Here is a 17,311-nt window from a genome sequence, read left to right as displayed (position 1 = left end):
TTAATTTGTGGGTCAATCTTTGGTCATCTTTAGACACCATTATCTTGGACACCAGAAATCTCCCATATATATATATAACCTTAAGTTTGACACCAAGAAAAATATATACCTTAAGTTGATGCCTGTAAACTATTTATACTGATGACTGACACATACAATAGAATATTGGTAGTAACAGGAATAAGAATGACAGAGTCAAAGGATAAAGCAGTAACTTGACATACAAGTTGCTGAGTCTGTTATGCAGGTAGTTAGGATATTAATTAAGTCTGTTATTGTGTCTCAAGCCTATATAAGGATGAGTTCCTATTGATGTAATCAGAGAAGACAATTGTCAATGAGATCATTCATTGAATGAGTAAACATTTCATTTCTCTTCTTTCTCTTTTCTGTTCTTGTATGCTAAGCTACACAAATCTCTTCAGGCAGTCAAAGTCTAGTCTTCAAGAAGCACTTTATTAAACTTTGCAATTTGCATGATACTGTACATACTCGTAGGTTAATCTAGTTCTGGACAATAGCAACATAAACCCAGAGTGTAAAGATATTTCCCCACATATATATATATATAAAGGAAATGTAACTACAACACTGTGTAATCCTATGCCTATATTTCTTCACATTGGCCCCAAAGCCAAAACATTCAACTACACTATAAATACAGTTACTCTTGTTAGAAGTGAGTAAAAGATAAGAATGCTCTCTATAAGTTCGAATAAGATATCATGTACTGACTGCATATCTCTTCGGAGTGTCGAATAATGGGACCAAGTAAGCTTCGGAAAGGAGCATAATCGCCCGGTGGCAAGCCATCGTTGAAGCCTTGATCATAATAACCATAGAAGCCAAGCAGAACCGCAGCATCAGTATTTTATCGCTGCTTGCGGATTTTAGAATATGGGAGAATATCAACCTTAGTCGCCGATCCCTAAAGAGGGAGTTATAGTCGTATGCAGGAACGGACGATCTAGGGGAGAGACCTGGTTCTCGGTTGCTAGGGGAAAAGTGAGCAGCTGTAATTCCTTGTCCAAATAATTTAATCATCCATTGGCACATTGCATCTGTGATGATCTTGCAAAGTTGTTCGCGGAAGAACTTCCCTTCCTTCGAGACCATTGCTTTGATCAATGAAGCTCCATTCTGTTCATTCCGTGCAAATAAGTATTTTAGTGAATATATTTTTTTAATTGTGGGCCACACAAATCTTAAAATGCTCAATGTTGAATGAAGTGTCCACACAAATCTTAGAGGAACTCACAGCAGTCATGAGGAGTCTTCTTAGAACTACACCATCTTTGGATGGCAAAAGTCTCAAGACCAAGTATGCAACATCAAATGTATCAGTGCCCTTATTCAGTGAATTATCAAGGGATATCTCGCCGTTTGACGCTACTTGTTGCAAGGCTTTCCTGACATGGTATCAGAAGAATTAAATACTAGGATTTAAAAAACTGGAGGGAACAAGGAGCTTGGTCGAGAGTACGAGTTATATTCGCTTGAAGGTGAGAGTGGGAGAAGGACACAGGAACTACAGAATCGCCTCAGACGACTGCTATTTTGACTTACCTAGTTGCCCCTACTCTCAAGAATAGGGAAAGCCTTTGCCACTGGAACTCCTTCTTTCTGTTTAGAAGCACCTGTAATATGAACATGACAAAAATAAAGCCCTTTTAAAGGTAGTTTAAGATATATTGAGAAGAGACTACATATATTGGTCATGGTTACAACAAAAACTCCATCAGTGAATTTAAAACAGCTACAATTGGTTCGATAAGACGTGTCAAAAGCGTGCGCATTTTTTTTGTGTTGGGGGGGGGGGGGGGGGGGGTTGTTTACGGGTAAACATTAACCAGATCCTAATATAAAGGTCTATTCATTTTTCTTCTCGTTTGTTCTAGGGGAAAAGGGCTCAGGATCTATTCTCGAGACGATAAAGCAAACAACTAAACACATGATAACATGATGAAGTTTATGAGGAAAACTGGCACACAGCTCTATTGTTCAAGGACTTATCATACCGAATGAAGTATATTCCTTGTTTCAGGTGAGTTTTCCGTGAGAAGTTTCCGGACGACATATGGGTATGCAGCCTCAAAAGTCTTGAAGTTTTTATCAGCAGCGATAGCCAAACCTGAAAATTTTTTGAAGAAAATCTGAGTTGAATACGATGAAATGTGTATCTGAAAATCAGCACATGTAAAATCATGCGTGATGAATAAAACTAATAAATATGACAATAGATAAGCATCCAAAAGTAGTTTACATGTAATATGGATAATTTACCTTCAAATGAAGCTAGGGATCGTAACACAAGTGTATAATATGGTGGCATACGGAAATGATACTTGAGTGCCACAGACCAAATCTTTCCAAGAACCTTGAGGAAATTTATTGAAAATTTCAGTAACTGAAGATAAATAGCTTACAAGAGCAAAGATAATGATAACTTTAGAAGGGATACTATTTACACATGACCATTACATGGTAATTATTACTTTTCTTATGTATAACTGTATAAGACCAACTGATCAATACTCAAAGTGTGGTTAATGAATAACCATATATCATAAAACAATTCAATTTTCACATGGACCCGCCTTATTAACCTATTATAACCTGCTGGCAGCACTGCACATATTTCAAGCACTATGTGAAGGACCAAAGGTAGTTCTAACAAAAACAGTCCCCACTATGCAAGTGCCTCTTCAGCATAAATTCAATTACTATTTGATGCTTGTTAAAGAATGAACCTCACCCTGCTGAACTTCACATCAGGAATTCCTTCTTTAAACTCTACTTCTCCCAAGGCCTGCTCCAATTCCTGAAAATATAGAGATTTAGCGAGTTAGTCATGTGAACAGAACTTTCAATGGGATGCAGTCTATATACAAGGAAGAACTGTTTGATATGAGAAACATATTCTCATTGTTGTCACATGATTAAATCTTGCAATTAAAGTATTATACCAAAGTAACAACTCGGATATTTGTTCCTGGCCTCACAACATCCATATCCATCAGCGATCGGACAAGGGATGCCCAGTCACCGTTTACTATATGAACTATTGAAGCCAGCATTGCAAACTGATGCCTTTTTTCCATTTGACAAAGCAAACCAAAATCCAGAAACCTAACACACACAACAGGGAAAACCTAAATTATTTTAGTGAAGGAAAACCATAATTCAATCAGATTGGATGAGGAAGGAATAAATATACCCTAGTTGTCCTGAGGAAGTGTAACGCAAGTTACCAGGATGTGGATCAGCATGTAATAAGCCTGTTTCAAGTAGTTGCACCAATGTTGCTTCAACACCTTTGCTAACCTGAATTAGGCAATGTGTAACGGATGTAAATATTCTTGGCATATGAAGCTCGCATAATAGCATAGCAATCAGTCTCAGATACCAAACAGAGCAAGGTTTTAGTAGAATCAGTAATTCTTAACTGAAAAAAAATTTCAGTTGAGTAATAAAGGGCCAAATAAGCTAATTGAATATTGATTAAGCAGTATTTAGATTTGAATTGAAATTCATTGGTATTAGAAGGCTAAAAGTTCCCATGTCACTCACGCATCTCTTGTCAATCTAGTGGAAAAAATATTGGTTATATTCAAGCATTTAATGGGATCTAAGGATAAGATAACAGTCCTATATTATCCAGATGCAATATATACATGATTTTTTACACAATTTCCAGAAAAGAAATGGATGCTGCATTTGTGTTTACGCACCATATCAAGGAGACGCCTTTTTGCATCTACTTTCTGCTTTTCTGCATATTCAGAGACATTTCTAGCTGAGGTCCCAGTAGATGAAGAGAGCAAATCTGTTGGACTTTCACCAACCATCCACTCCATGGTCAGAACTCTCTTTCGACTCAAATGGTGAAACACCCTTGGCACGCGCATGAAAGTAAAGCGAGAGTGAACTTCCTGAATTAGAAATAACATGATACGAAAAAAGTGAATACAAAGAGAATATTGAATAAAAAAAGATAATGATTGAAATTGAATAAAAAAAGATAAATTGAAGTTGAAATAGAAAACAAAAGGGATAGATTGAAATTAAATACAAAGAGAATTACTCTACTTTTTATCCAATTTCTTGATGCAACATGAAAGGGACTCACTCAACCTAACTTGTCTACACCATAATTTGATAATTGAATTGAAGGAAATCACTCAACTTTCTACCCAATTCTCTAATGCAACAAGAGAAGGACTTACTCAACCTCACTTGTTCACACCATGGTTTCATCACGAAACCAAAAAGTGCTTTGGCACTCCTTTAATCACTCAATGACGGCTACAATAGTTTAGAAGGTATTTATACCCTCTTATTAGGTCAAAATAAAGAAAACCCTAAGCCTACTAACATAAAGTCCAATCTAATAACTAATAAACAAAATCAAAATACATGAAATTCAATTGAACATTCTAATATTTAAAAATATAAACAAATAACTACTAAATAATACTTAAACTCTTCATATCACGAAAATTTGAAGCACGTATTATAACAAGTCAGCCAAAAGAGCAAAACACTAATGAAAGTTTTCATTAATGCTCTAAATATCCAGTTTATAGATCTCCTCATTATGTAAACTTAATCCAATTAATATGAATGTCATTCATTACCAGAAATTTTGAAGCATTTGCAGCCTCTAAAGTGTAATCCAATTCACCAACAAAACCTTTCCCAAGCTCATCAGCATATAGGCGAGGGTCACTCTTTCTCTTGGCAATCTTTTGCAGCAGCCCTAACTGAACTTGTTAATATACACATTAGATTAACATTTAATGTTGGATGGAACAATAATGGTGAAGAACCAAGGTCAACAATAGTCAATACAAACCCCAAGGCGAAGAATATAGACATCTCGCACCACCACATGGTGCAAATTAGGACGCTGAACTTTCACAGCAACATTAATGCCATTCGTAGTACGAGCAAAGTAGACCTATAAATTACAAATAAAAAAATGAATATGACATAATCACAGCAATAGTTCTTCTTAATGAATACAGCCACATGCATCCACAATTCACACCAGTAATACCTAATTATGCATTGAATTCTGTCATAGCGAAAGGTACCTGACCAAATGATGCAGCAGCTATAGGTTCCTCAGAAATGTAACTGAAGTATGACTCTACAGGAGAACCTAATTCTTCCTCAATAATTTTCATAGCAACATTCCTGGGAAAAGGAGGGATTTGATCATGCAGTTCAGACAACGCCTGCAAGAAGAAAGTATAGGAATAAATTGCCAAGACAGTTATCCAAACTCAAAATCTCAAAATGTAAATAGCATTACAAACACGATGAAATGGAATTATGTTGTACTTGTACATGGCCCAAGAAAAAGAGTTCAACACAGAGAGTCAGAGGTAGATGCCATATGAGTCTAAGATAGAAAACAAAAATACCTTTTTACACTCAAATTAGTATCACTGCTAAAGAACATATTTAAAAGTCACGAATAATTTGACTTATAACCATGTATTATCTTCATCCAACAAGAGATTATGACTGCTCATAAACCAACAATAAGCCCTTCCTTTGGAATTCATTGCTAGAATGATATGTCCACCAATAAGAAAATAGCAACAGAGATACAGTTTTTAATCTAACCTTGGACATCTCAACACCAATGATATCTGGTCTTGTAGAAAGGGACTGACCAACTGCATCACCAATCAAATGAATGTAACAAGGATATTGGTAACCTTACGAATGTATGATATAAATGAAGAAGCCCATTTTTTTAATGCAATACGCACTAAAGGAATCAAATAAAGCATGATAATGAAATTATGATGGAAACTCAACTCAAAAATTATAGTAAGATGTTGAACAGATCAAATTCCACACCTTTTATAAAGGTTGGGCCGAGATTAAGCATTGTTTCCTTTAACACCATCCCAAAATTATAATCGGAGGTTTTATCATCCAACTCCTCTTCTGAACTTAGTTGTAGAAACTTTCTAATCCCCGAAGTTCGAATATTGATCACAGCAGCGGCAAAGGAGGAAAATACCTTCCAGTATAAAATATAAGTTAATATGGACTCACTTCAACAAAGAGCCAAGAAACCATTGAAGGAAACATCTAATGACAAATCCACTAAATATAACATAGCGCATAGCAGACCTAACCAAATGATGTGGATTTATGTTTATTTATTCAAACTGTCAAGAGAACTACCTCAAGAACCCGAAGGCCCACCACATGGGGCCTGACACTGAAGTAGTGAGCAACATCCTGAGGGTCATAAACTTCAGGAAGGGGCTTAGACCACATCTTAGACAAATAATATAAGTAACCTGCATATGCCTCCAAGGCCTTGAGATCAGCCATTAGCAAATCCACTGCAGTCAGTCCTGGAAGACAAAAAATAAGATACAAAATCAATCCGTTATTTATAGAATGAAACCGCATTTAGCTCTAAAAACATAGCTCCTAACCAGGAGTGGAAATGAAATAAATATGCTCAGCTAAAGCTTGGGCTCAATGAAAAGTGAACTTAATTCCCATGATTGAGCTCATATCACTGGAAATTCGGGTGCAGCTCAAGCGCAAGAACTAATTCAAGCTAAATTAAACCTTTTGATAATAATAACCACAATAATTAAGGAATCCAATTGAAAACAGCCAACAGTAGAGTTAACTAAGTTGCAGCTTTCCCCCTAACATTTCAAGCAATTTCAAACAATACCCAATTCATAAAGCTGAATTCCAAATCGAATTAGGCACATATTAGAACACCCCAAATGAAAAAGAACAAAAATTTATCATGTTTGTGTACCTGGGTACCAAGGTTGAGGCCAAGAAGGAGAAGAGTAAGGAGGAGCAAGAGGATCCTCGAGGTGGCGAAGCCATACTATGTCGTCGATTTTCTTGGCAACCTGGGGAATGCGGAAGGTCTCAGAGGCCCAAGTAACTCCGCTATCGATCCCTCTCTTGAGGAAATCCACGTCCTTGCGAACCACGTTAGCGAAGTGGCTGAAATTCCCAAAAGCTCCCGGCTTTTTCTTGTGGTGCTTCTGCTTCTTGTGGTTGTTGTGAGGGACGAGTCCGGAGGAGGCGGTTGCACGGACGGAGAGGAGGGAGGAGATGGGCGGGGACGACGGCGGCTGCAGGGACGGCGCAATCACCGCCGCCATGGAAGAAGGGATTGGTGAAGTGGGAAGCAGGTGTGTGTAGGTGAATGCTTTGTGTGGGTTATGAAGTGACACGATATGATTTGAATTATGATTCACAACTTTGGATTTCCGATTGCTATTTGCTTCATTGGCCTATCAACTATCAACTATTTAGCTACCTTCATCTTCATGCTAAATTCCAGACAATTGATTTCTCAATTATGTGTATCAATAAAGATTAATGACTAAAGTTATTAAAATACTAACTCTTTCAAAATTAGTCAACAACTTTTTCACTTTTTAAGTACCAAGATTTATACAAATTTGGGTAAATAATTTAATTAAGTTATTTTTGAAAAATAATTTAAATAATAAATAATTATATTAAATAATTTATAAATAAGTTATTTTGTATTTGGGTTTTTAGTTTTAAAAATATTTATTTTTATAGAAATATAATAAAAAAAATAGTAGTATTATGAGAGAAGTCATTTTTTTAACTTCTCTGTAAGTTCTTAAATAGCATTTTAAAAATCTGCAATTTGATTTTGAAAATTGCACCAAATATTAATACCACTACTTTTCATAAGTCAAAAACTCAAAAAAATTACTTTTAAAGTTTTCAAATAGACTCTTAAATGTATTTGTGAAAAAACAAAGTTTTTAATGCGAAAATTGTTGTAATATGATGGTCAAAGACCATTGAACCTTTTCATGATAAAATGATTATATTACCAAAAAAATCACATTAAATAAATATTAAAAAATAAATATTTCTTACATATATAAATAAAGCATGATCTGAGGTCATATATACAATTAATAAAAATTTTCTCTTTTTTATACTGCTAATATACTATTTTCTCTTTATATATATATATATATATATATATATATATATATATATAATTTTTATTATATTAAAATATTAATTGTAGTGAATATTAATATTTAAATTTTTTATTTAAATTTTTTATTTTTTATTTATTTATTTTATAACAAAAACCTAATTTTACATATATATATATATGACCATTCATATTAGTTATAAAAAATAATTAGTATTCTATAAATGGGAATTGTTTATTGTATAGATAACACATGTATAAATTTTTTAATTTTTTTATGGTATTTTTTAATTTGGTACATCATAGACTATTTTTAAGTTCTAGTTTAAATTTATTGTTGGACAATAAATTACTGCAAATATAAAGTAAAATTTAAACTTTAAAAATTTTTTTTCTTTTGGTCTTGGAACTTTCAACTCTTAATCCTATAAATATAAATTGTATAAATATAGATATGAGTTTTTTTTTTTTTGTTCATATAATTTTTTATTTTTGGACATATATAATTTTGTTTGGTTCATTGTTCAAATAATTTTGTTTTTGGACCTGCTATTTTATTTTTGGTCAGGGTTTTTGTCGTTACATTAACAATATGATCCTGAAAGTTTAATGGGCTTTGGGTTTACTAGAAGCCCATTATTGACTATGGGCCTGTTAATGCGTATTACAATTTGCAAAATTTCTTTAAAGAAAAAAGGTTGATTGGATCTTACTGAAAGAACAACCCAGAGCTACCAACGGATTTGTAGTGTGAAGTTGAGAGTAAATCATCCAACCTGGTATCTATCTAATTTTTTTTTAAAGATAAGGCAATTTCTGTTTTAAAAAAAAAAACATTACAGCTCCTAACAAATTTTTTCAAGACAATACGATCTCTTTGAAAAAAATAAAGGTTAAATAGTAAAAAAATTTAATGTCGTGGACTTTTATTTGTAATTTGTAGAAACTTTAAACCTCTACAAAATTCGATTTTACAATAGGATGACTACCATTATTATTATCACCGTCTTTTTAATCATTATCATTATAATTTATATTTTTACTATTTCAATTATGCAATTATATCATACCATCGTCATTAATTCATTATCTTCTCAATCATCATAAACACCGATAGCAATACCACCTCAACATCACCATTTTCTTCTCTCATTTTTTTATGTGAGGTTATTTTTTTCTTTTGAAAAGTTTTCGTATTGTGATTACATTTTTTTCTTGTAACATCACTTTCGAGAATGATTTTTTTTTTTACTAGGAATGACAAAACTCTCCAAAACGTGGGGATCCTGTGGAACTATCCCAAATAGAAACATGAAGACGGAAAATTTTCTTCGCGGAAATAGGAATGTGAGCCAAAAATCTTTTGAGGCAGACGTGGGGATCCCGCCCCGTCCCGCTAATCCCCAGATTATTAAATTTACTTAAATATCCTCAATAATTTATTTTTAATATAAATTTTTTAGTCATTTTCACATAATATATATATATATATTTTGAAAAACTTAATCCTAATTTTAAAAGTATCTTTTTTACTCTCCAGTCACCCCAAAAGGTTAGAACTTGCAAATTCCAATCTCCCATAATGTCACAACCATGCTCTTCGCCATTCCTGCTCAGTGCTCATCATGTAGTTACTCCCTCGTCACCTCATTGTCTCTTATCGTGGCATTTTTTCCCCTTTTTTATCACTGTGTGACTGTATCCTTATATGTTGGAATAATAATTTTTTAATTTTTTATTAGAATTTTCATTTAAATGATCAATATAGGAAGATGAGAATAGGTCCCGTAAAAAATGGGGATGGGGACAATATTCTCCCATGACGAAAATTGGGACGGGAACAGAAAGCAAATCTAGAGATGGAAATGAAAACGAGAAGGTATCTTCCGTCCTCTTCCTGTTCTATTGTCATTCCTATTCTCCACTTATCTACCACTAAATAAAGAATTTTTTTAAAAAATTTTATAAATGGTTTGTGAGAATTTTAAATCTCCACAAAATTAATTTTTATTATTATTTAACAGATATTTTAATAAAAGAATCATATTATCTTAAAATAATTTTATTAAAGGTAAAAATATCTTTTTTTTTTACAAAGATGACTTTATCCTTTTAAAAAAATAGACAGCAATTAAGTTTTGTGTTTACTCGTTTGTGAAGTTGAATGTAGGTTTAGAAGTTTCTTTTAACTGTATAATGTTTTTGTTGATTAAAAGTGTAGATTTACTTTATACATTTTAGTTAATGATTTGGATTTATATGACTAAAATAAAGTATTTAATCAAGTATGAAAATTCATTCCTACTGATATAGGAAAGGATCAAATTATTATTATTTTTTTTTTGGAATTATCCTATATGTGCAAATGTCTAAAGAATTCTCTTTTTCCAGAACATCTATATTGAGTTATTGACAAGGGTAAATAATTCCTTCAAAATGGCTTGAATGTCTAAGTAATAATTAATTGCTTAAATAACCCATATGTGCCATATGAAGTAGTGAAAAATGCAATAAATATAATGATAATAATATATATTAAGCATATGCACAAGAGTGAGGTGTGAGGGCCTAAAGGGGTTAGTTTGTAGAGCAATAACCAAGAAATAAGGGAAGAAATGAAACCATGCATGAAATCATCATCTTCTTCTTAAAATTATTTTTCACAAATCATATATATATACACACACATGATTATTTACATAAAAATATTTTTATAAGAAAAAAATAACAAAATATAATAACTAATTAAAATATCGATTTAACTCCTATATTTTTTTGATATTATAATTTTAAATGTGTTAACAAATTCTACAAAAATTCTATTAAGTAATTAAGACGATTTTACGAGTTAAATTTTGTTGCGGTTTCATATTTTATATATTTAATTTACTCTTTTTATTTTAAGAATAATCTTAATTTTTGCTATTTTTTTCTAAAAATTATTAGATAATTTAACCTAAATTAATTACTTAACACAATACATATTAATATGTTAATTATTATTTTGATATAAAAATGTTTTAAGAGAGAGAGAGAGAGAGATGGGAGTGAAATTAAAACATGGATAGGCCCCCCAAACTCCTGAGCCCTTTTACAGGCAATGGCATATGCTGTTGTGGTACTTTAATTTGAGGATTTATTGATTTTGGTTATAAAGAAACTATGAAATGTACCATTTTCTTTCTTTCTTTTTGGGCACATTACAATAGAAAAGGAACAAAATTGGCATCTCTTATCTCTCTGCACTGCGAATTGACTACACTCAATGTGCTATACATATAAAGTTGCATCTCCTTCCACCTTTTACAGTCTCTTTTTTTTGTGATTCAATTCAAATCAAATTGGGATTGGGATCGATCAACAATAATTGAAATGAGATCTATATATATATAATAACATGGTATGTACTTAATTAAATCTCTTTATTTTTGTTCTAATTTTCTACTTGATAGATTCTTTGGGAATATTGTCACTGGTATACCATCAATCATTTTTTATTACATAATGGGCTAGATTGGTTGATGAGTTTAATTAAGAAGTTTTGTAGCACAAAAAATTTGGTTAAATAATAACTTGTACGTAGACTACGAATAAAAAGAGACTTGTATTAATGAAAATATTCGATTCCCACATTTGCTGCCTTAAAAGAAATTCTTATGTGTTCTAAAAATAATTATATCTATTAATATATAAATTTAATTTTGATGCATTATTATGAATAATTTTATACGTATTTCAATTACATAATTTTATAATAGAAATAAAAAAGATAAATCGAAATTGAGTACAAAAGGAATCACTTTACTTTCTACTCACGCAATAAGAAAGGAACTCCTCAACTTAACTTGTCAATGTCATAGTTTGGAAATTGAATCGAAAGGACTCCTCAACCTTCTACCTAATTTTTCGATACAATAAGAGAGGGACTCATCAATTTTAATTGTCCACACTATGGTTTTATTACGAAACCAAAAAAAAAAATTTCAAACTTTTAAATTATTTTGTATTACGACTATCCTAGTTTATGAGGTATTTATAACTTCTTATTAGGTTAAAATATAAAAAATCCAAAACCCACAACCATAAGGTCCAATATAGTAATTAAATAAACAAATCAAAATATATCAAATTAAAACATTCTAAAAATGTACACTAATAACTTCTAAATGACAATTAAACTCTTCATATCACGAATATTTGAAGCACATATCAATATACATATTTTAATATATAAATATTACTTTTGTTGGATTTCAATTATCATGCGTGTTCATGCTTCGTACTAAATATTTCATCAATAATAGTAAGTTATTACCTGTACGTAGAATATTTTAAATTTTCAATACAATGTCCGAATTTGATCATGTTCCAAATAAAACAATGCTACTGAATAAAAGTCAACAAATGTACTTGGAGCGACTAGCGAGTGGGGTAACTTGTTGATGACGTGATGGAGAAAAAAAAGTGCTGCTTCTAAAAAATAATAATGACAGGAAATTATTTTTAATGAATTAATATTAACTAATTTTTTCATAAAATTATTTTTTTTAACTTTGAGTTTTTAAAAAATTTAGAGTTTATAATTAGAATTTAAATTTTAAAAATTATAATTAATAATAAAAAATAATTTCAAAATATTAGTTAATATTAGCTAAAAAAATTAATTCTCTAATTAAACTCTTAAAAAATTATAGAATTAAATTCTCAAATAACATTTTATATAGAGTATAATGTAATAATCCGAATATAAAACTTGTAATATATACTTATAAGATATATAAACACTTCTATCTTTCGGGTTAAATTTTTAATATAAATGATACATTAAAATTTTTGTGATAAAATAAGTTTAGAATTTAATTTTTATTATTTACAAAAAAATCAACATAAGATAAGTAAATAAATATTCACATAAAGTCTAAAAAAATCTTATATAAAAATTTGTAAAATATATAATTTTTATATTTTTATTAATGAGTTTATACTTTTTAAATAAATAATTTTATCAGAATACTAATAACCCCACTAGTTTGGGTGGAGCCCTATATGGTATATACAATTATGATGATTATGGTTATATAATGCATGCTTTCTGTTATATCAATGGAATGCAATGCAAGCACAAAACTAATAATTAGGAATCTAATGATTGTGTTTCTTTCTCGTGTTCTTGCATTGTTTTGTAGGATTTTAGAATTTAGTGGTGGCGACAATTCATCACATGTTAGAATTTAATTTATATTCTATATAATCCAATTTGTTAATATAAAAATTAATTTGAGTGGTATTGTTGATTATTAAATAACTATTTTCAGTTAATTGTATTTGGTTCTTTAATAGAGAGAACATATAGTAAGTCATAAATATTTTTGAGTTCTCAATTCTAAGTTCTAACTATTAAAATACTTTGATTTTGTCCGAGCTGGTGGTTCAAGCAAATCAGAAGTTTCAAATTTACATAAAAAAAAGGTTTATGATTGGACATATGTAGAACATTATTAGTTTAATAAAAATATTGATATATGTGGTATTAGAATGAAAAATTACCTCCTTCTAACCGTTAAGCATAAACATGTGTTGAATTCTTTAAAACTTGTTTCTAAATTTCGAAATTACTTAAAAAAATTCACAAAATGTTTATACTAATTTCGAAATGCTCAATATTTTCACATAAAGAAAAAAAAAATTAGAGACTCAAACAATATAAAAAGAGAAAATAATGGTCATCACTTTTTGAAAATAATTTTTTAATAATCTGTTGAATGCAAATGGGTTTTTAAGATTAAAAAAAGATTAATCATGTAATATTGAGTGCTACAATGCGATTTGCTGTCAAAGAATTTACTCAAAGTGAAAAAATTGACTATAAATAAATATTTTTTCCTGTTTTAAATAAAGATTTTTTTTTCTCGTTATTATGATATTAGTAGTACATTTTGGTATGGAATTAAGAGGTCTTATAAGGTAATTCAAAAATTTTATCTCAAGTGCTCATGTTGGTAATTTTATTAAACCAATAATAATCGTAGTTTCAATCATAGCTAATTTTTTTTAATCTAAATTTAGAATTTCTAATTCTTGAATCATTAACTGGGATAAAATGAGATTGTTTTGATAGTTCAAATTAAAAGTCCAAAAATATTTATGATTTGTTATTTTCTCTTTATCAAAAAATTAATTAACTGATAATACAATTAACTAAAAAATAATTATTTAATGATTAATAATATTGTCTAAACTAATTTTTATATCAACCAATTGAATCACATATAAAATATAAAATTCTAACACCAAATGCACATGCAATAATTCCATCCCCTTTATTTCTTCTTGCTTGTTTTATATTGTATTATAACTTTCGTAATAGAGTAAATGGTTTTATCATCCCTGAAAAATCATTTATTTTTTAAATTAATTTTTAATTTTTTAATTAAATTTATCTTTTAAATATTTTAAATTAATCACATTAGTTATTTCGTCACCTTCATTATTGACAACGTCAAAATTTATTAATATGACGCATTAAGTAATAATACACTAATCACATTACATATTTAGCCGTCTTAATTAATTGATAATATAATAAGTTTATGAAATTAGATCAAATCAATCTCAATTTGAGAATAATCTTAAGCCATTAAAATATTTCAATTTGAGACTAATTTAATCCGATTTAATAATTTTATTATATTAGCAACTAACTATATAACTGTTAGTTGTACGGGTGTGCATGGCCCGGGCCGGTTCGAAGATCCGGCCCGGCCCCGAATACTTTAGGGACTATTTTGGTGTGATTTTACTGGGTCTAGGGCTGGGTAAGAGTCTCAAAAATAGATCCAGTCATTATTTCGGGTCGGGTCCAAGCTATGGCTTGGGTCACCCGAAGTCGGTCCGGTGGCCCGATCATCATACACAATTAATATTTTGTGTTATTAATGATGGATGATGGCTATTCTTATGTAGAATTTAAGTATTGTAAACCTTAATATTTTGTATTATTAGTTATTATAAGACTATAAGTTAATGTTTTATGTTTAAAATGCATAAGATTTTAGACTAATGCATAATATTGTGTTATTTATATTGATTTAAATATTTGGTGTTATTAGACAATATTAGTATTGATTATGGTTATGCTTTAATTCTAGAGAAGAGTTGGTTCTTGTTAAATTTTTCTAAGTGAATTTTACCATGTCAAATAATGGTTGGAGTCTTGGAAATTTGGATATTTTTACATGCTAACTTATAAGAAGGTATCAAGACAATGTAATGTTAACGGCTCGGTTTTCACCCGGATTTTACCCGGTATAATCGTGGCTCGAAAGTGTATATATTTCATCGGGTATAGGGTCAGGTTCGGGTCTAATAAATAGACCCGGTATATATTTCGGGTCGAATTTGGGCCACATCAAACCCAGTTTCACTCGAGTCATGCACACCCCTAGTTAGTTGTGTGTTTTGATGCTATTTAATATGTCATATCAATAAATTTTAATGTCATTAATAATAGAAGTATGAAACTTAAAATCTTTAAAGAATAAATTTAATAAAAAAAATCTTTCAAAAGATCAATTTAAAAAATAAATAATATTTTAAAAACGAATTTGATCATGTAATCTTCCATAATATATACACCATAATTCAATGTCCATAATGATATGCTTAGCTTATTTAGTATTTATCGATATAATTACTGGCTAATATTTATATTAAAAATTAATAATCTTATTTATTTATTCTCATAATTTATCAGACTCTCAATTTTTTTTTGTATTTGCGTTTTAAGTTTCGTCATTAACCACACTTCTTTTATTTTGTTAGAGATATATAATTGTTTATATCTCTTTTTTTTATAAATTTAAATTAAAAAAATATTTTATGATATGATATTAGAATTTTTATAATTAAAAAGTATAGAATTTTATTATTATTGATAAAAAAAAACAGAAATTTAGTACAAGACAAATAAAAAATAATTATTTAAATTAGTCTTTAAAATTTATTTTTGTTAAATAATACGGTCTCTTTTTTAATTTAATTCAAAAAATAAAGTATAAAATAATTTACAAATATTTTAAAAAATCTCAAAATAATTCTTAAATTTTTTTAAAATAATAATTTTAATTAAACAGATGAAATTAAAAAGAGACTATAAAAAACAATAATTAAAAATTATTTTGTGTATTTTAAAATATTAAAAATTAATTTTTTAATATTATAAATCTTAGGACTGGCCTATACAAAATATTCATACATACCTAACAAAATTTGTACATAAAAAAATATATTAAATATAAAACCATTCATATATTATTTTTTGAGAAATGCTAGGACCTGTAATTTTTGTGATTTATAGCCATCAAATAGTCATCAATGATGATTTTAATGGTGTGAGATTTCATTCAATGACTCATTTTTCTTTACTGGTTACATACTGGTCAGAATTAAAAAAAATTGATCGCCTCCTAGACTTTTCTTTATTTTTTAACTTAAACTTTTGAAATAAATAATTTCAACATCCTTAGTTATTGTTTACGTGTTTAGGGAAGTCCCAAAAAAAAAAAAATCCTTTCACAATCGGTATTCATCGCTGCTAAACACAATGAGTACAAATTTTCTCTTCATTGCAAGTCATTCACTTAATTAAGCACAAACGACTGACTACTATTCTTTTTCTATGGTCAAGGAAGATTTAAACTTTCGACTTCTGTTTAAGGTTCCAAATGATAATGAACCATTAGTTCTCATTCATGTAAAGTAGAATTTATGTTACTGTAACTATAGTAATTATAGTATTTTAAAAGATGTTAAAATTAAAATAATATTTTTTATTTTATCAAATAATATTTTTAAAAAATATTAAAAATATATATAATTTTAATTTTAATAATATTTACATAATTATCATAATGACGATGCATAACATAATCATATTATAATTCATCCTATAAAAATATTGCAGATTGAAGATGGTTGTTATGATGGAGTAGTTTATGAAAGTTGCCTCCTCTCATGTGTAGTTCAGTTAAAGCTGCCATTTACAAGGAATATGTAGTTGTCGGGTTCTTGTGTTGCCAACTTTGTACAATTCATAATAAAAGGAGAAATATTATTTTCTAAAAAGTGGATATCACATGAACCAACACATGTATATTCTGTTTTTCTGGGAGGAAAATTTATTTTACAATGACAGATGTTGGAATATATAATAAAGCTATCAAGGTTCTGCCCCCCCTCTGTGTTCTAATCTTCAAACACCGTCAATTTTTTACTTTATTTTTTTTAAAAATTATATTTTTTATTTTCTGATTTTGTCTA

The 17,311-nt window shown here is 29.6% G+C and overlaps 1 protein-coding gene across 1 annotated transcript; it reads right to left on the bottom strand.

The window, feature by feature from the left end:
• Positions 1 to 437: 437 nt before the first annotated feature.
• Positions 438 to 7,409, bottom strand: ATATH8 (Protein kinase superfamily protein). The gene is made up of 16 exons (XM_088499469.1): positions 6,809 to 7,409; positions 6,208 to 6,383; positions 5,875 to 6,040; positions 5,635 to 5,687; positions 5,097 to 5,240; positions 4,856 to 4,960; positions 4,638 to 4,763; positions 3,732 to 3,932; positions 3,218 to 3,324; positions 2,967 to 3,129; positions 2,756 to 2,821; positions 2,284 to 2,377; positions 2,019 to 2,131; positions 1,567 to 1,637; positions 1,259 to 1,409; positions 438 to 1,140 (listed from the first exon to the last, which is right to left on the bottom strand). Exons 1-16 carry the CDS (start codon positions 7,164 to 7,166, stop codon positions 724 to 726), a joined length of 2,511 nt encoding a protein of 836 aa, XP_088355595.1. The 5' UTR covers positions 7,167 to 7,409; the 3' UTR covers positions 438 to 723.
• Between the last annotated feature and the right edge of the window lie 9,902 nt (positions 7,410 to 17,311).

The sequence above is a fragment of the Arachis ipaensis genome, chromosome B9, assembly GCF_059453495.1.
Source record: "Arachis ipaensis isolate K30076 ecotype BB chromosome B9, ASM5945349v1, whole genome shotgun sequence".
Lineage (NCBI taxonomy): Eukaryota > Viridiplantae > Streptophyta > Magnoliopsida > Fabales > Fabaceae > Arachis > Arachis ipaensis.
This window is presented reverse-complemented; position numbering and strand designations above follow the sequence as displayed.